Here is a 19,885-nt window from a genome sequence, read left to right as displayed (position 1 = left end):
ACTCTGAATATAGTCATAAAATGCATCATTAATAACTCAAGTGTTACCTAGTCACTATGCAGGAACTAGTAGTGATCTGGACCAATATTTTAAAGTGAAAAACATCTTTTTCATGTTAAAATAATGGTCCAGATCACTAGCAGTTCTTGAAGAATGACTAAGTACTTGAGTAGTAAATGATGCATTTTATAACCACATTGAGAGTAAAAAAAGACAATTGCTCACATCTCAGACACTTTATTGTTGTGATTAGTAATTAATTAGTAATTCTTTATAATTTGTCATAGTTACCTATTAGTTCTTAATGATGCCAATGTCATTCTCTAAATTTTGATTAGCTAATAAGGAACTATCTTAGTCCTAAATTTGATATTACTTACTGATTAGTTAAGCTTGTTTCTATATTAGTTAATAGTAGTAGCTGAAGTGTTAATGTAGTACTACTCATTAGTCCTGCATTACTTCCTGCACAGTTACTTATCAATGGCGGACCATTATTCTGAAGTGTTACTCTAAATTCAATAAGTTTATGATCAGAGATACCAGTGTCAGAAGAAGAGTTTTTTTTTTTCAACCAAACTTTAATGTCTGCCCAACATTGGAGGTTGATGTCAAACAAACATTGTGGTTTGATGTCAACCCAATTTATATTTTCAACCAAAATTTGACATCTGTCCAATGTCAGCGCTTGACGTCAAACAAATGTTGTGTTTTGAGGTCAACCTGACTTTCATTTTCAAACAAAATTTAATGTCTATCCAACGTTGGAGTCCAATATCTTGACGATACATTGAAATCCATTACCTGCTGGAACTGTTCAGCTAAAGAGGAATCAAACTGACAAAGATAATGTAAGTTATATATTTTTATTTTGAAATTGTAAAATCAACAAACATTTTAGAGAAATTATCTCAAGAAAGAATAACATGAATTTTAAAAAGAGACTTGATTGAATGTAATAGATTCAGTTAACTACATTTGATTTAATAGATTCAATTCAGCTGAAATGCCTGTAAACTACCTGTGGCCAAATGTAACTCTGTGCAGTCAGATATACTCTGGACGCACTACAAATCTAAAACTGTAGTCATCAGGACAGGGGTTAGGCAGACCCATACTGCTGTTATTTGGAATCACTGCCATGTCGTTTTTGAAGTCTTGGACATGAAAGACATTGTTTTGATACTTACAGGTGAGAATCAACCTGTTGCAGAAGCGAATGGTGTTAGTGTAACTGTTCTGATTACCATATCCATAAAGCCTTGCAACAGGAAAAGAATCACATGAAAGACCATAGTTAGAGCATTCCTGAACATTACGAAAAACCTGTGCTTGCCACTGGACCATCTGCTCTTTGTAAAGAGCACTAGGGTGTGCAGGAGTGGAGAAGGTTTGGATTCTGTTATTTTGGCCATAGTTGTAGTGATAGTACTGGTAATTGATGGTTGTGTCATTGATAAATACACTAAACTCATCAGCAGTGTAGATTCTGGGTAGATAATCATAACTCATGTTATCCATTTTACTCCTGATCTTAGAGAAAGGAAGAGCATTGAACTGAAAACCTCTGAGCAGACCATTTAGGTACAGTTTCTCATGATTCTGGTAGAGAACACTTGAGGAAAACTGTATTTCATACAGCTTGTCCACTGGGATCAAGAGGAAGCGGATGTGATTCAGGAGGCTGGCCTGTTGTTCTGAACTAATTTCATCACCTTTGTCTTGGATCCATCTCTCCAGACCTTCAAGAAGTAAAGCTTCATCTTTCACAACCAGGTCTGAGCGCTGCAGCAGAGCGTCCATCATGTGAAAGGAGATGGTGCTCCACACTGGAGAGCTTATGAGGAACTCACAGTTCCAGGAAAGATACTGAAGGACATTCTCCTGTAGAACAAGGTCACCTGTGCGGACGCCATACTTGTACATGGATACCTGTGTCCGGAAGGTGTTGTCTTCAGGTAAGAGTGAAGTGAAGACCCTGCCAACATCCTCCATAAGCTTCTTCACTCCAAAGATAAATGCCAGCTGATGGAGACATTGAGCCGATGTGATGGAAACATCAATTTGACGTGTGTACAAATACCTGGGCAAAAACAGATGAGATACTCTAAGCGTCTATCACCCATAATATATTCAGTAGGATATGCACTATTCAAAGAAACATTCTCCATGAATTAAGACAATTGGATTGAGCTATGAAGTGAATTGGTCTTAAGGGTATCACACACAGTTTCTGCCAATCTCATGTTAGTCTTGAGTACATATTTAATATTTATAAAAGATACATACGCTGTACCGAGTCTTTCCAAAAACAGCAGAGCGCCTGGAGGCGTGTCGTGTGAGCGGAGCTAAAGAGTGACGAACACGCTTTTGCGGCTTTTGCGTAGCGATCGTCTGCAAGCTATCAATGCTATCAATGACCAATGCTATCAATGGTCAGCTAAACAAATGTATTTAAACACAGAATACACCATCGCATTATCCCTGTATAACTTTTGAATCACTATAATGAATATAGCGTATAGTGAATGATGAATAATGAATTTATGAATTCACTACGATCGTGTTGTTTACATTATATGCACTTATAGGTGCCTATTGCCAACAAGACAGACATTTGATGCATTTTTACTCATCATCTGTGGTTCCGACTCATGACTGGGATCATTATCGCTGTAACCGCTCCATCTTTCGGTTTCAAGCGATCTGTAAATCCAGCGTAGAACTGGGCCTTGTTTATGAAACCATAAGCGCCAATCCTGAGGGCTCGAGCAGCCACGGAAAAACACAAGATATTCTCCATTTATTTTAACCAATAAAAAAGTGATTAAAAACTGTCAGTTTCTATGGTTATTTTAATAACAAATATCGAGAGCACGTCAATGTAATGCCCGAGCACAAAACTCTCAGCTCCACTTAACGCTAGGTTCTTTGGGAAGCACGGTTATCTTTCCCTCACAACCAAAAACACACTTCTTTGGTGACATTGTTGATTTCATGGTCTAAAATCAGAATGACAAATATTTCTCGAGCAAGTTCTGTGGAGCGCCGCTGACGACTTCCATAAAGCTAAATGCACGTTAGTGGGCGTGCACTTGCACTCTTGCTCTCGTCAACGTGTGTGCGCGCACACTTTCAGGAGTAGCACTCGTACAAGGAATTCTGACCTTTATTACGTTACAAAGGCCCATACTCGGAAAAAAAATATTGCAAAGTTTATGAGGATTTGAAAGAGTATTTTTGGCACAGAAATACGTCCAACTTGTGTTTTGAAACTTTGGCCATGTTTAGCATGAGATGAGAATCCAAATCTTTAACAGTGTAAATAAGTCAGAACACATGAAATAGCATTATACCCCCTTTTAAGAAAGTTACCTGAGAAAAGTGGGGACATGAGGATGGCATGTCTGGCTGACATCCAATGTGAGGTTTCTGGACTCATTTGTTATGTTTAGTTCTGGATAAATCAAGAGAATCAAACTGTGCACACAAAACGCCAACTCTGCCTCTTCAGAGAGGTCTCGTACATTAATGCTGAAATCACAACCATCTCCACTGTCAAACAGAAGACCAAGATCATCAGACAAACTCAGACTGTTATCCACAGAGAACTGGCGATTGCCGGTTATGTTTGTTCCTGCAAAGAAAGTGCAATACAACAGATTGAAACAATAGAAATAATAGAAACACAAGTGCACAACTGCAAATATCTCTGGTGGTTGAATTTCTTACCAGTCTCGCAGACCACTCCTGCATCCTCTTTATGTGAGCAGTCAGTAACACCCCAGCCTTTGAAGCTGCATTCAGACAATGCGCTCTCCGAGCCTTTACAGTTCATGTCATCCAACCAGATTGGACCAGAACCTCAAAAACAATAGAATATTTGTTAAAAAAATAAGTCACTTATTGTTATCAAAGTGTGTAAAAATGAAATTGTGCTGTAGAGTTTATACCTTCACCATAGCGCCCTCCTGACTTGGCCGATATCGCTCCAGGAAAACCCATCTGACGACACACCACTTGTGCTTCGGCCAGTTCCCATCCGTCATCACAAACTGTACCCCACTGTCCATCATGGTAGATCTCCACTCGACCAGATGAAGGCAGATCTCCAACAAGCCTCACTCTGCCCTCCTGTGTTGGCTGCTTTGGTTTGTAGTCTTCAACCAGCAGCAAAAGATTAAAAGGTTAAGAGATTTTACTGAAAAAAAAAAAAAAATTTTTTTTTTTTTTTTTTTTACTAACCAAACAGGGTCCGATGTGCTGAAACATGAAGAAACAGTAGAGGCCATAGAAGAAACATGATTCTTGTTTCATACATGATTGCTGAAAATATTGCAAACAGCAGAGACATGTACACAATTCTCTATGGTTTAAAAACATCTTGCCTTTCCTTTAAATAACAACCAAATCAGGTCAACTATTGTGAAACCTTGATCAGACGCTGTGTAATCACATTTGAGGTCTACCATAAGTTTCATTTCATGAAAAGGCTACATTTGAGTTTCAAGTTTCGTTACATGTGAATTTAAACAAAAACTATGTGTCAGCATGTTCTGGTCATGCAGTGCGTGTGTCCAGCTAAATTTACACAATATAGAAAGTAAGTCATTTAATTTGTTCCCCTGTTAGCATCTGTTCTCCCTGTCACAGCTATGAAGGCAGTTTCACAGCCATCAGCACCTCTGATCATGGACAAAGGACATTCCCAGCTATTTGCAATTGGGACACTTCAGTGTGTTACCCCTGTTGTCATCTGTCAAAGCTTATTTTCACCGATTAGAATAAGTGTGCTGTAATCAGATGACTGTCACTGTTGGTCTGCGTCTATCGGCTGTATGTGAAGTAGCCTTTACAAAGCTTCTGTAGTTAAAATTAGGGATGGACTTTTTACAAAAATATTGTACTCGAATATTTTGAAAAAAAAAAAAAAAAACCTAACATTGCAATATTTATTTAAATGAAGTTTAACGAGAAAGACATTATTTTTTTTATTCCTTGTTTTTGTCACCTTTTCTGAAGAATGATTAGGCAATATAAACAACAAGGCTTATATGCCTATTACATCTTGAGATTTTCCTAGTTGAAATAGTCAGTAAAATATACTGAACAAAAGCATTTAAGCTCAAGCAAACGGAAAAAAATACTAGTAAAGCAGACTGCGCTATATCGTATCCACATGCTCGGGTGAAAGTGGCTGGAAGCAGGCCGGCGGAGGCACCGTTATGATTCTGAGCCATCTTCTGCTGGGAAAACATTGGGTCCTGGCATTGATGTGGACTTTACCTTGATAAGTACCAGAGTGTTCCCAGATGGCAGTGGCCTCTTTCAGAAGGATAATGCACCATGGCACACTGCAAATATATTTCAGGATTTTTTTGAGGAACATGACATTTGGCCTACAAACAACCAGTTACTGATTTGAGATTACATGACAAAAATTGTTGTTAGTAACATAATCCATTACACTACACATAATACTACACAATCCACTACACTTTGATTGCTTTTAGATTACTTTTGAACTTACTCATCACACTGATTTGATTAGGATAATCATGTACCACATTGATATAAAAATTATATCAATATAACCCCTCATTACTTCAGGGTTTCCCAGACTGGTGATGGAACTGCAGTTTGTGAGTGTAATGAAAAGCTTATAAGTAATTAAATCAAAAAATAAAAACAATAATAATAATAATAATAATAATAAAACACTTACAGAGGTTAAATGAATGTTTAATTAATTAGATGCAATGTTGAAAAAAAAAGTGAGTGAATTTCTGTAGATCCAGTGATCAAATGCTGTGGGTCTCAGTTTTCAGTGATAGTCACATGACTAGTAGCTGGTCTGTGTGTGCGATTCCACAAACCTGGAAGACCTTCTGAACAGCTTTTTTTAGAAAGTGCTGGGGTCCCCCAGAACCAGGATTGGGAACCATTGACTTGTTTGAGTTGGACATACCAAATTAAATGCCTAAAAATCCATTTGTTTTGTCTTGCATTTACAGATATTAAGTTGTATTTTTTAACAAAAAGAAACTAGTATTTGACTAATTAATCATTATATATATATATATATATATATAGTACAGTCCAAAAGTTTGGAACCACTAAGATTTTTTATATTTTTAAAAGAAGTTTTGTCTGCTCACCAAGGCTACATTTAATTAAAAAACAACACAGTAAAAAAACAGTAATATTGTGAAATATTATTACAATTTAAAATAACTGTTTTCTATTTAAATATATTTGACAAAGTAATTTATTCCTGTGATGTCAAAGCTGAATTTTCAGCATCGTTACTCCAGTCTTCAGTGTCACATGATCCTTCAGAAATCATTCTAATATGCTGATTTGCTGCTCAATAAACATTTATGATTATTTTCAATGTTGAAAACAGTTGTGTACTTTTATTTCAGGATTCCTTGATGAATAGAAAGTTCAAAAGAACAGCATTTATCTGAAATACAAAGCTTCTGTAGCATTATACACTACCGTTCAAAATTTTGGGGTCAGTAAGAATTTTTTTTTTTTTTTTTAACATTTATAATGTTACAAAAGATTAGATTTCAGATAAACACTGTTCTTTTGAACTTTCTATTCATCAAGGAATCCTGAAAAAAAAATATTGTACACAAATATTTTGTACAATTGAACACATTAAATGTTTATTGAGCAGCAGATCAGCATATTAGAATGATTTCTGAAGGATCATGTGACACTGAAGACTGGAGTAATGATGCTGAAAATACAGCTTTGCATCACAGGAATAAATTACTTTGTGAAATATATTCAAATAGAAAACAGTTATTTTAAATTGTAATAATATTTCACAATATTACTGATTTTACTGTATTTTTAATTAAATAAATGTAGCCTTGGTGAGCAGACGAAACTTCTTTTAAAAGGTTTTGGACTGTACTATATTTTATATATATATTTATATTATTTGGCCAGGACACCGGGGTTATACCCTTACTGTTATGAGAAGTGCCTGTCACTACACGGGGCGTTAGGTCCCACACAGACTACAGGGTTAGCAGCACCCCCTGCTGGCTTCACTAACACCTCTTCCAACAGCAACCTAGTTTTACCAGGAGGTCTCCCATCCAGGTACTGACTAGGCTCAACCCTGCTAAGCTTCAGTGGGCAACCAGTCTTGGGCTACAGGGTGATATGTTTACTCGCTCAAGTAAAGAGTCCAAGTCTCTACCCCTTTTCCACTAGAATTGTTCACGTTCTGGAGCCATGGCCTGTCATCAGCCTAGCGAACTGGAGCCTATCGCTTATCCACGGACTTGAGGAATGAACAGTGACATAATACTGCTAGGTGTTCTAAACCAGTCTTTTAGGCCTGGAACCCTCCGATCTTCAGTGGAAATGTGGAATGGTTTGAAGCCGGGAACCCGCACAGAAACCATGCAGGTGCAAAAGGGGTATATGAAAACTCCAAATATGCAATTTTGCCATTTTGCTAAAACAATTATGAATGAATAAATGCATGAACTCTGTCTAGAACCAAACTTTTTTGTGCAGCATTTCATGTGTGTTCAAATCGAATGTGATTATTTTTCATTTTATTGTTTTTTTTTTTGTTTTTGTTTTTATAAAATCCCTACAGTAAACCCATATAAACAGACTTGATTCAAACAATTTTGATGAAAGAAATTTCAGATGCACTAATAGCTTTCTTAAAAACCTTCAATCTGTTGTTTTCAGGACAAAAACAGCAACAACAAATAAATAGCTCTGGTGCATCAATGGGAAATAACATTCATCATTTTGTGACAGTTCAGATTTTTTTTTTTTGATTTCTTTTTAAAAGTAGCTGATCTTCTTAAGACATTGATCAAGAAAGTAAAAAACAAAAATGCATGATTTAAAAAAAAAAAAAAAAAAAAGACATTCACAAGACCACATGGCAACTGCAATAATGTGTGTAGAGTAAACTATTTTATGCATATGCTATAGTCTATCATTTCACTTCATTCTGTTACATTCATTACACGGTAAGTACAGTACTGGCGTGAAACCACTAAAGGTCTCTGTTGAAAATGGAAGTGAAAAAACAAAAGAAATAAAAAAACTCTTGATGAATGCTCTGATAAGTTTCTCAAAGTCAACATGTCCTAATTCCTTTCAGTCTCTACAACCACAACAACGTTTTAGGCAATGTCTGCCAATAGCCAGTTGGCATTATTTGAACATCATTCAACTATTTCAACCTTAAGACACATCAATGTCCACATCTAGATGTACATAATCTAGACAAAGGTATTTACCAGTCCTTGGCACGTATTTACCTCCAGACAATCCCTGACACTAAATGAATTCAAGTCCTTCATACTTCACATCCCCAATCTTAGTTTCAGGAAGCAAGATTCGGCCATCCAGGGTGAATGCCACAATGTAAGTGGCAATTTTCCCAGCATCCTCCTCAGACTTCAGGGCAACAATAATCTGGTCATCTGTGTTGGGGACAAACTTGAAAGACGAAAAGCCATGTGTAGGGTTCAGGGGCCCGACGTTTCTCACTTTAATGTCCTGGAAGTCTGGGGAGCAGCTGAGCATTATATTGGTGCCCCGCCGCTCATCTGCCGTCTCATCGTACCGCTCGCTGCTAGCACGCCGCGGCAGGAAGAACCAGCGTTGCAATGTGTCACTCCAAGCTGCAGACTCATGTATGAGGTACCCTGAGATGACCATATAGAGAGGAAAAGAACAGGGATTGGGAATTAAGCATTTACTCTAAGAGACTGAGTACTAGTGAATGAGATGTGTCATTCACTTTACCCTACAGTTAGAAGAAAAAAATAAGAATATAGCTGCGAGCAGCGATGGCGGGCCCAAGCCCGGTGGCACCGCCACCCCGGTGGCTTCAGGGCAACTGTGCACAGCGGGCAATAGGCACTTAAAACGGTTAAACATCAAAGGACTATGTCAAATTCACTCCACATTTACTGCACTACAAGGTGCCGTTATAGAGCCCCTCCTCCCTGCCCATTTTCAAAGGATTACATGTGCCAAGTTTTAACATTATTCTGATGAATTTTGAAGCAAATCAGGTAAAAATAAGAGGGTGATCTCAATGTATGCTGAAAGTGACACATTTTCTGCTTCCAGTTGGTGGCGCTATGACTTTGAATCACAATAGTCAAATCCATGCGATCAGCCTTGTACAACGAAGACTAAGCCAAAGTTTCATCAAAATCAATTAATGTATGCAGAAGTTATAACACTTTGTTTCCCTTTTCTTGCCATAAATTCGTTGCCTCGCCACGGCCAAACCGTTTGAGATATCCAAAATCCGTTTGCAATTAAACAACTTCAATGTGTTAGCAACAAGTTAAAAAAAGCTTGGTGTAAATTGGATAAACCCTGTAGGAGTAGTAGTATAAAATTCATAGCCTGTTTTTTCAAAAAATTAACATTCAAACCAAAATAGCTGACTTCCTGTTGGTCGGAGCTAATGAATGTAAATTAGAAAATTGTCCGGCTTGATGAGAATAATATATGTACCGAGTTTGGTGACTGTAGGAAAAACTAACCCCCCCACTTTTGTCAAAAGGTGGCGCTACTGAGCCCCTCCACCACGCCCATTTCTATGGCTTTGTCCATGTCTACTGGTTGACAATATTGATGTGTGTGTCGAGTTTCATGCAATTTGAAGCATGTTAAGAGCCTCAAAAACACTCAAGAATATTATTACAGTTTGACCTGTTGCCATGGCAACAATATTTCAAATATCAAAAATCCTGTCATAGGTCTACATCTGCTGTGTATTGACATTACACTGATGAAGTTTGAAGCAAATCAGGTAAAAATAAGAGGGTGATCTCAAAGCATTTTAAAAGTGATACACTTCTTGCTGCCATTTGGTGGCGCTATAACTTTGACTCACAATAGTTACATCCATGTGATCAGACTACTACAACCAACACACTCCTGAAGTTTCATAAACATCAATCAATGTATGCAGAAGTTATAACACATTTCCTGTTTCCCTTTTCTCGCCATAAATTCGTTGCCTCGCCACGGCCAAACCGTTTGAGATATCCAAAATCCGTTTGCAATTAAACAACTTCAATGTGTTCGCAACAAGTTAAAAAAAGCTTGGTGTAAATTGGATAAACCCTGTAGGAGTAGTAGTATAAAATTCATAGCCTGTTTTTTCAAAAAATTAACATTCAAACCAAAATAGCTGACTTCCTGTTGGTCGGAGCTAATGAATGTAAATTAGAAAATTGTCCGGCTTGATGAGAATAATATGTGTACCGAGTTTGGTGACTGTAGGAAAAACTAACCCCCCCACTTTTGTCAAAAGGTGGCGCTACTGAGCCCCTCCACCACGCCCATTTCTATGGCTTTGTCCATGTCTACTGGTTGACAATATTGATGTGTGTGTCGAGTTTCATGCAATTTGAAGCATGTTAAGAGCCTCAAAAACACTCAAGAATATTATTACAGTTTGACCTGTTGCCATGGCAACAATATTTCAAATATCAAAAATCCTGTCATAGGTCTACATCTGCTGTGTATTGACATTACACTGATGAAGTTTGAAGCAAATCAGGTAAAAATAAGAGGGTGATCTCAAAACATTTCAAAAAGTGATACACTTCCTGCTGCCAGTTGGTGGCGCTATAACTTTGACTCACAATAGTCACATCCATGTGATCAGACTCCTATAACGAACACACTCGTGAAGTTTCATAAAGATCAATATATGTATTAAGACGTTATAACACATTTCCTGTTTCCTTTTTCTCGCCATAAATTCGTTGCCTCGCCACGGCCAAACCGTTCGAGATATCAAAAATCCCCTGGCAATTTTTAATCATCAGTGTCTTGACTTCATGCTGACCGAGTTTGGTGGCGATCGGATTAATCGTCTAGGAGGAGTATATCAAATTCCAGAGCATGCGTTTTTCAAACAACCCTTAATAGCTGACTTCCTGTTGGCATGGCGATTAACTTAGAGCGCGAAAGTTGTTCGGCCCGATGAGGTCTATATGTGTACCGAGTTTCATACTAATACGTGCAAGCATGTTTAATATATGGACCAAATTTTCAGACTTTTTTCAAGGGGGCGCTGTCGAGCCCCCCTGCCACGCCCGGGTACCAGCCTCTCCGGCGTCCTAATGGCCGCGGATTCCAATGTGTGTGCCAATTTTCAAGAGTTTTTGAGCATGTTAAGGCCCCCAAAAAGCCCCGGAAGACGAAAAAAAAAAAAAAAAAAAAAAAAATAATAATAATAATCCTTAGAAGAACAAGAGGGCCCTGCGCGAATTTTCGCTTGGGCCCTAAAAATGAAGCCTATTTTCCTTAACAATAAAGGGTTCACAACAAATGCGATTCAATTTTCCTTTATCTTTTGAGATACTAAAGCCTGATGTACAATAAAATCATTTCTGATTTTTGTGTCTGTGTGGGCAATTTATCGCTGTAAAGCTTTTTTTGAAGCAATATGTGTTATATAAAGGGCTATATAAAGATTGAAAACAAAAGGTCCAATTGGTGTGCATGCACTGAACGTCTACATCTGACTTTATTGTCAATGGAGTATAAGGAATTATAGATGGCCCCGAGCAAGCTTCCTCTCAAAAGTAGAAATTAGAACAAGCTCATTCCCCATGGCTTAAGAAAAGATTATTCTAGGTTCACTTTGATGAATTTGAAGTCCTGCAAGTACATTGTCAATGATATGCTGCAATAAAGTTCTTATCTGAACTTTGAAGTCCTCATCATTTTTGTCAAACAGGAGTGTACTTTGAATTGTGCACTAGACAGAGCGGAAGGTGGAAAATGAAGTATTCCTGGGCCTTAAGACAACAAGTTCTTGTGAGATCAATGTCACTTATACCAAGCAAAAAATATTCACTGCTCACTAAAAGATGCACACTGTATGTGAGTGAATGGATGCCGCTTACCAGGCGGACTGATGCCTGCAGCGCTGCGGAGAGAGTTGTACTTGGGAACCCAGTTGTGGTGCTGTACATCTCCATGGAATCCCACCACTTTCACCCACTCAGGATTGTCGTTCAGCACTTCTCCACTGGTGGTGGTCCACTCCTTTCCCAAACCCCCCACATATAGATGCTCATCCTTTACTGCAAGCCACTCTGCCTTAAAACCTATGCAAGAGAACGCCAAAGAAGCAACCGCAACTGAAATCTGATATCATGTAAATTGAAATTTGATTGTAAATGTAAATTTTGAATTTGATTCATTATTTTACATATATTTTAATTGTTTCTGAGTATTACATTAAAGTCAGTTCATGTTTAAATGCCCCTATTATGCTTTCATGCAGTGTGTGTAATATATGTTTGTGAATGTCAAAAGTCTGCAAAGTTTCAAAGATCAAAGTGCACCATAAATTAAGTCATTGTCTCCAAAAAGAAAGATCAGATAATTCCTAAAATGAATCATCAGTTAGTATGGGCTTTATTGGCTGCCCGCAAACAACATAGTTGTAGCTGAGGCCCGGAAAAGTTTGTTTTGTTTTGTCGACATTTTAAGAACATGCTGTTTTCTGCACTGTGAAAGTAAATCCACTTTGATGCACTTCCAAATGATAAGGACTCAGGCTCAAATTGATTTGGTAAAACCAATGCCATCGTTACTGCCCGTATCACTGTGCCGAGGAAGAGCTGAAATTTAGATCTTGTAATGGCCATTTGTTTGCTGACACACGGTGTAAGAGGTAGACCAATCACAACAAACTGGGCCATCCGAAAAATCCAAAATTAGAAGACTGGTCAAACAAAGACAGCAATGCACAATGTTTTTTTTTTTTTGGAGGAAGATTAAAAGTAATCAGTTCTCAAGGCTCTCAAGTCTGCGGAAACTCTGGTGGAGCTAAGAGAGTTACCGGTAACAGCACAATTTTGGTGGAAAAGGGGCACTATAGGAACACTAACCTTTTGAAACAGAGCCATCCCCATCTGGCAGTATAACCCAGGGCACTGCCTTAAGTCCTTCTATGTTATACACTACTCCTGTACGATCATCCACACTGTACAGTTTGCCATTAAACACCACTAATTCAGAGAGCTCCATGCCCCGACCCTTCTCTGCCAGGTGGCTTTCCAAGACCACCCTTTCCTGATCCCATTCGACCGCCACTGTATCTCCACTCTCTGACACCAGGAGGTGACCCTTTAGCATGTAGCTGAACCAGGTCAGCTTCTTGTCACTAAGAGAGTTTGTGTCCAGGTCAGCGATGACCCCTATACGGTAGCGCGTGCCCTGTGCCGTGCGCTCTGGTGGACTGAGGGGGTATGTGTCATTGTAGTGGTCCTGCGCTCTCATCTCATGATGGTTTAACCTCAATCCATATCTGCCACTAGGTTGGGGGTGGAAGGGCAAAAGCTGCATGTAGATGAGAAGGACGAGGGTTAGCGCTGATGCTACCACCACAATGGCTTTCCATTTGATGCGGAAGCGGGAGTCTATGGTGTTGGTCATGGAAGCCAGCATCGGGAGCCCTCCAACAGAGATGCGCAGAGAGTTCATAGGCTCATTATGGTTAAGACGTGCATAGCCTGGAGAAACAGGCATTAGGGAGGGACGGCAACCACACCTAAACAGGGAACAGAGAAGATAGTTAGGTCAACACGACACTTTTACAGACATCCCACCTCTCCCAGAAGTTTCCTGCATATTGATAGTGGCTCCCTGATGCCCGCAAATTACATACAATCCTCGAAATTGAGCAGGCGATAAGCCCTGTTTCCACCTCATATTAGGATGCTTTTTAGGTGATCCTATCACGAGATGCATTACTGTCTACTACCTTCCATATCCAATATCCTCCTTCCGCATTCAACTTGGGAAGAAAGGGTAACACCTCTTGCAGTAACACATCTTTACACTACGTTCTATGCCTTTATACTCTCAGTGCTTTCAGATGGAGCAGCATTTACTACTGATCACAGTGTCGTGGTTCATTGAAAAGGTGCACATAAAAAAATAAAATCACAGCCTTTGTGATTTCATAATCACAATAAGCAAAATCGGTTTAAGTGCGATTTCAGGTTGTGATTAATCGTGGAGCCCTAGTGCATCTTCTCTGCTTCTGCTCTTTTTCCTGTTGTGACAGTTAGCAAACAGCATTGCATTACTGTGCACACCCCCTTCTGGATTGTAGTGTGGATAGCCTGGGACTAGTCTCGCATAGCCAGACCTTCAGACTGACGGCAGAAGGTCTGGACTCTATCGCAGCTCCCACTGGCCAAGGACTGCCCAAGAAGACGTTTGACTGACATGTAACGCAACCAATCACAGTTAGTTTTGTTCCGCGTCAGATTTAGGGGTGTGTAAATGAAAGTCGATATACCAACAATAACAGACCGGTGTGCATCTAATAAATTATTCATTCAAGAACACTGTGCAAGTTTCCTGCAAAAATGGAGCAGCAAACTTCACATACTTTTGAAAATCCAGCGGTTATTTGATCATGATAAGCGCTCATTGTCACAGTTGTAAACATTACGGCATTCTTCTTCTATGAAGGGGTTTAGCGTCACAGCATTTGTTTCCAGGCGGTCCGTTAAAGAATGCGACATGCGTCTCCCCGACATCCTGTAGAATTCAATCAACCAGATTCTTGTATTGTGTCCATGTAACTGTTTATCATTGAATGACAGCTAGCATAGCATAGCATGTAAGTAAACTGGAAGTAATGTGATTGGCTGTTGTCACTATGACAGTCGTGTCAGCACCAAGCTTCAGACATGCTCTCCGTCAAGCATCAACGCCCCCTGTGATTCAGCCATTAGTCAGTTCTGTCGTTATAAGCATAATTCATTTTGTTTCCCAAAACCACAGTTCCAACTAAAGCCGCGTTTCCACCACATGAACTTTAACCAGGAACTTTGGGGTGGTACTCGGTGAGTTTCAACCACAGGAACCAGGGTCTAAATGAAGTTCTCGGTAAAAAATTCCCCCTCTGAAAGTACCTGCTTGCTAGGTGGTACTTTTTCAAAGTTCTGGAACTTTTGGGGGTGGGACTTGCGCGCTGAACATACTGATTGGTTGAGTTCACGCAGCATTTTGATTTGTTGACTCCAGGCAGCATTTTTTTTTAAAGTCTCGGATTTAAAAGATTCATTAAAATAAGTTATTACTCATCATTAACCAACATGGTTGGATGACAAATTTGCGACAATACAGTTAAGGGAAACAGTCATGATTAGCTAGTTGATTTCCTCGATGATGCATCGATCATACTATAGTAGTTAAGCAGAGTTACGTTGTTGTACAGGAAACTCACCCATGGTCGGGACTCTCAGACAAAAAAAGGGCAATGATTTAATAAAATCACAGTGCTGACTATTCAGGGATATCAACTTACAAATTACTAGCTTTCATTCAATATTTACCTGGAGAAAAGTATTAACCTGAAAAGCACCCCCCATTTATGCCCCCCTAAAAAAGAAAAAAAAAAGAAAAGACATTTTAATTTTTTAATCCCTTTTTACCCCACTGGTGACAAACTCATTTATCAACATTGTTTCTTCTCTATCGCTTCCTTTAACTGTCGGTCCTTAGCCACTATATTCTTTGACACAAACAGAAATTTACAGATAGCTATTTCAATCTCTCCTGCATGACTCCCTCTTCTTAAGTTCCTAAACAACAAATATTATCAAGTAGATTCTCATCTGATACATTGATTACATCAATAAAAAAAAAAATACATGCACATGTTAAAACAGCCCTATTGTTTTATAGCCTACATTTTTGAACCCAAAGCACCAGGCACTTACCAGCTTGCCAAACTATGACAGGATACACTGAAGCTACGACAACACTTTGTCTAGGAAATGAACAATGCTGACGTGGAGATAAGGAGTGGCTTGCTGAATGTAAGGTAAGCAAATAGGGCGAAAACAGGTACAGCTGGATATCACAACTATGAAACCAGCAGAGGTGTAAAGAGTACCTGAAAACCATACTTGAGTAAAAGTACAGATACCTTACATTGAAAATGACCCCACTACAAGTTACAAGTAACCAATTCCAATACGACTTAAGTAAAAGTCTTAGAGTATCTGATTTTAACAGTACTTAAGTAATTTACTCATGCTGAATGGAGGCTTAGAGATGCACTAGTCCTGAGAGACATGCCAGTGAAAATAAGAAACAACTGATTTGTAAGATGAGAAATCAAATTTATTTTCTAAAATCAAAATAAAACTGAACACCTCAATGTTGCAATAAATGAAGGTTGACACAACAACCTCTTAAACGTCTACAACTCAAGTGCACAGAAAGGTCATAAGTAAACCAATATCCTTTAAAAAAGTCTTGTCAATATAGTGGATAAATAAAACAATGTTAAGTAAAATGAAATGGTCAAAGTCTACTGTATGTGCTGGTTTGAGCTTCATCAGCAGCAGTCATTTCCTCATCAAATTAATAAAACATCTGCAATCAGCAACTACCTACTAATGCACTTACATTCACGTAAAGTAGCTTTGTTGACAAGTTTTGGGTGAGTAAAGGCAAAATGCACAATATATAGTATCTTCAATGGCCTTAGATGGCGATATCGCTTCTTTATAGAAGAACCAAACTGCTGCAGAAAAAGTTAGGTGCCATGAAAAATGTAATGTGTAATTGCATTACTCATCACAAATGTAGTGGAGTAAAAAGTACATTTACTTGTTCAAAAACGTAGTCAAGTAGAGAGTAAAAGTTGCCAATATCTTTGATACTCAGTACAACTACAAAGTAGCCAAAAAAGATACTTAAGTACAGTAACTAATTACATTTACTCAAGTACTTTACACCTCTGGAAACCAGTTAGCCAGTTTAAACGGTTTGGCACAAATCTCACTTTAAAATAATTGTAAGCATCAGCCCTTGTCTTGTTTACAAGTTTGTAATGTACATCACCCCGACTATACGGACCACAAAGGACTACACCTGAGGAATTTAATTTGTTAACAATTTGTTTATCTGAAATGTCTGAAAAAAATCATTTCGTCTGCATAATTGTTCAAACAAATAACATAACATAACATAACCATTCATATGCTAAAATGAAATGATTCATACTCATTTAGTAAAAAAAAAAAATCCTTCTATTTGCAACTTTGAAGGCTCAAAGTATAGTTAAAATGACAAATATTAGTAACTCAGGAATGTCATCAATTATTGTTCAATACTTGGCAAGTTCAGCAGTTTTGTAAACCTTTGACAATGACTGAATCTTGCATTATTTGCTCACAAAGATAAGGGTTCAGCAAAAATGCAAAGTATGTATTTGTATTGCACTTAGTTTCCCTTTATTTGATGACTGAACCACTACTATGACTCTCATGTTGGTCTTTGTCCCCAAAGAGCAATCAATTTATTTAAAGAGCAAGTGTGTAAACCCAGTCAATGAACTCTTCTGCATCAGATGGCGTGTGTTCAGTTTATCACATTTAATGCTTTAACTTTAATAAATCTAAATACTTTTAAATACATTGCTTTACATGTATTATTAAGTGTTTCTTTGTGGTATGGTTGGGTTCAAACACTGAAAAGAAGGCGAAAAGTCCAGACATTCAGCAAAATGTATTATTATTTTTTTAATTTATTATTTCATTCTTTGTTGTTTCTTTCCAACTAAGACAGTTCATTCCCTGAATTATTCGGCAGTGACGTCCCATACAAGTAAATACAGTTTTATCAGTTACAGAATGAAAGCAAGTTAAGGACTAGGATTTGTAGCATGATGAACTATTTATTTATAGATTTATTGATACAAATTAACTACCGGGTAGTTAAAAAATTCATAAGTGCTGTTGAACTAGCAAAATCTTTCATCACGTGATGTAAACATACACTGCTGGACCAATCGGAGAGCGCTTCTTTCTGGATCTTCAATCTGACATTTTTGTTACCCAAAGATATAAAAACACATTATACAATTATATTTACCGTCTGTTCGGTCAAATACTTAGTTATACTAGTTATACAGTATATTTCACAGGAGTCCATCTATTGCCTAACATTTACTACTATCTATCTCACATAATCATTTATGTAAACATAACTACGAAAGAATGGCTATTAAACGACATTTTCAGTGAGGGTATTTCTCTGTTTTAATTCATTTACATTTTATTTGACAAAGTCGTGTTTGGTTGGCCCACATTACAGTGTCTAGATTTAACAGCTTCTGCATGAACACAGTACAGTACTGTGTTTACCTCTAAAGCTGAAAGTATTTTTTTAAAGAGGACTCTACTTACCGTCGGGTGGAAGACAAGGATCAAATAAATACGCGCTCTCTTGATGATCAATTCAAACCGCGACTTGTGAACTCCCGTTCTTCATTCAGCAGCGCTGCGCGTCCCATCCGCTTCCGCAATCGGGGGCGCGCTCGAAACAGTGCGCAGCGAACCAGTTCTTTCCGCTCATACTTGCGTACATTTTACGCATACATGTTTAAAATACGATACATTTTCATTAATAGCATGCTTTAAACACTTTTCATACGTTCAAATTATGCAGTCAGTACAATATGAAAATGTACTAATCAAGAGGTGCCAGGAATGTAATAAAAGGTATTATACTCAGTCAATCATGTACTCTAATTATACATGTTTGATTTTACAAGACACTACAGTATTATTTACATGAATTTACTGTTATGAAGTTAGTGGAGAAATATGCCTTTTGCCCCCACAATAATGTATCTACCAGCAATAGGGCTAACTTGAACATGCTACCCTTGGATATAATAGAATCATTTGAGAGTGAGTCCAATCTGATATATAAATATTAGCATTAAATAATTCTATATTTAGACTTTGATGTGAAGCTTTAGGCTTAACAGAGAAATTGTTAATGCACAAGTTAAACATTTTTAACAGTAATAACAGTAGGCTACACAATATCTTGCAGACTCAGTCAGCTATTATTAGAACAGCTATTAACTCAGCACTATAGGCCATAGTTAACTCAAAATAACATACCATATAATGGCAATTATTCTTCCAGATATCAGCACCAGTTTAAAAGTGACCTATGTAATGATACAAACTCAAAAGTAGGCTAGCCCAGCTGCATTACAAATGTTTACATAGGCCTATGGGCCGTGTTGGGGAAAGTTACTTTTAAAAGTAACTGTGTTACTTAGTTACTTTTTATGAAAAGTAATGCATTACATTACTTTTGTGTTACTTTTTCTCACCTGGGCTGGGCTTGCTTGTTTGTTTTTTAATAACAACAAAAAATGTTAAGGCCCTTTCACACCAAAAGTAAAATGAATATGCCTCAGGCTGAAGGAAATGCAAATGCATAGAGGGCGCAGCTGTGCTGCCATTCTGGATTTTTGCTTATTGGTATGATAGGTCATTGAAGGTCAGCAAAAAAGACATTGATTAATAAAGTGGGATTAAATATTGTGTAATATAGTTATTCATGGCAGGTTTGTGTAACATTCTGAGATTGAATTTCACTGTTTTTATTCATTTTGTGGAATACTGAATGTTTTCGTGTAAATGAGATGAGTAAATGCATGTTCATATTAGTAACAGCAATACACCCATCATGTTCACACAGCCCACGCACCACCTCTGACCTTTATTTTTCTCAACATGGGGACAGGACAGCTGTCAGTCAATAAATGTGAAAAAGTAACTTTTTTTGAAAAAGTAACATATATTTTGTTATAAACTGAAAAAGTAATGTGTTACTATACTAGCTACTTGAAAAAAGTAATCTGATTACATAACTCAAGTTATTTCTAATGTGTTACCCCCAACACTGCAACCACAATTTTTTTTTTTTTTTTTTTAGGAAATGTGGATGTACTGTAAAGAATCTAGGTTGCACACCAGGCTGTGCATTCAAAATTGGATAGACTATTCAGTGC

At 37.9% G+C, this 19,885-nt stretch overlaps 2 protein-coding genes across 4 annotated transcripts; both read right to left on the bottom strand.

Moving 5' to 3' along the window:
• Positions 1-859: 859 nt before the first annotated feature.
• Positions 860-4,924, bottom strand: LOC137013511 (galectin-3-binding protein A-like). Its single transcript, XM_067377307.1, has 5 exons — positions 4,246-4,924; positions 3,954-4,160; positions 3,733-3,864; positions 3,376-3,637; positions 860-2,083 (listed from the first exon to the last, which is right to left on the bottom strand). The coding sequence occupies exons 1-5, from the start codon at positions 4,352-4,354 to the stop codon at positions 1,048-1,050; spliced, it is 1,746 nt and encodes a 581-aa protein (XP_067233408.1). The 5' UTR covers positions 4,355-4,924; the 3' UTR covers positions 860-1,047.
• Positions 4,925-6,891: 1,967 nt separating this feature from the next.
• On the bottom strand, positions 6,892-18,387 carry cant1a (calcium activated nucleotidase 1a). Of its 3 annotated transcripts, none has more exons than XM_067377282.1 (4): positions 18,258-18,387; positions 12,930-13,591; positions 11,937-12,140; positions 6,892-8,699 (listed from the first exon to the last, which is right to left on the bottom strand). In XM_067377282.1, the coding sequence occupies exons 2-4, from the start codon at positions 13,567-13,569 to the stop codon at positions 8,329-8,331; spliced, it is 1,215 nt and encodes a 404-aa protein (XP_067233383.1). In that variant the 5' UTR covers positions 13,570-13,591; positions 18,258-18,387; the 3' UTR covers positions 6,892-8,328. The 3 variants fall into 3 exon arrangements, with proteins under 3 accessions (XP_067233383.1, XP_067233392.1, XP_067233402.1); XM_067377291.1 differs by lacking the exon at positions 18,258-18,387 and adding an exon at positions 15,780-15,811; XM_067377301.1 differs by lacking the exon at positions 18,258-18,387 and adding an exon at positions 15,393-15,411.
• Between the last annotated feature and the right edge of the window lie 1,498 nt (positions 18,388-19,885).

Source organism: Chanodichthys erythropterus, chromosome 3 (assembly GCF_024489055.1).
Source record: "Chanodichthys erythropterus isolate Z2021 chromosome 3, ASM2448905v1, whole genome shotgun sequence".
NCBI classification, from domain to species: Eukaryota; Metazoa; Chordata; class Actinopteri; order Cypriniformes; family Xenocyprididae; genus Chanodichthys; species Chanodichthys erythropterus.
This window is presented reverse-complemented; position numbering and strand designations above follow the sequence as displayed.

Coding starts and splice junctions, on each gene's coding strand:
- LOC137013511 (XM_067377307.1), bottom strand. CDS start 4,354: ATGTCTCTGCTGTTTGCAATATTTTCAGCAATCATGTATGAAACAAGA. Junction 3,865..3,953: donor AGGAGGGCGCTATGGTGAAG/GTATAAACTCTA, acceptor ATTGTTTTTGAG/GTTCTGGTCCAATCTGGTTG. Junction 2,084..3,375: donor CATGTCCCCACTTTTCTCAG/GTAACTTTCTTA, acceptor GTTTTTGCCCAG/GTATTTGTACACACGTCAAA.
- cant1a (XM_067377282.1), bottom strand. CDS start 13,569: ATGCCTGTTTCTCCAGGCTATGCACGTCTTAACCATAATGAGCCTATG. Junction 12,141..12,929: donor GGATGGCTCTGTTTCAAAAG/GTTAGTGTTCCT, acceptor TCTCTTGCATAG/GTTTTAAGGCAGAGTGGCTT. Junction 8,700..11,936: donor TGCAGGCATCAGTCCGCCTG/GTAAGCGGCATC, acceptor TGGTCATCTCAG/GGTACCTCATACATGAGTCT.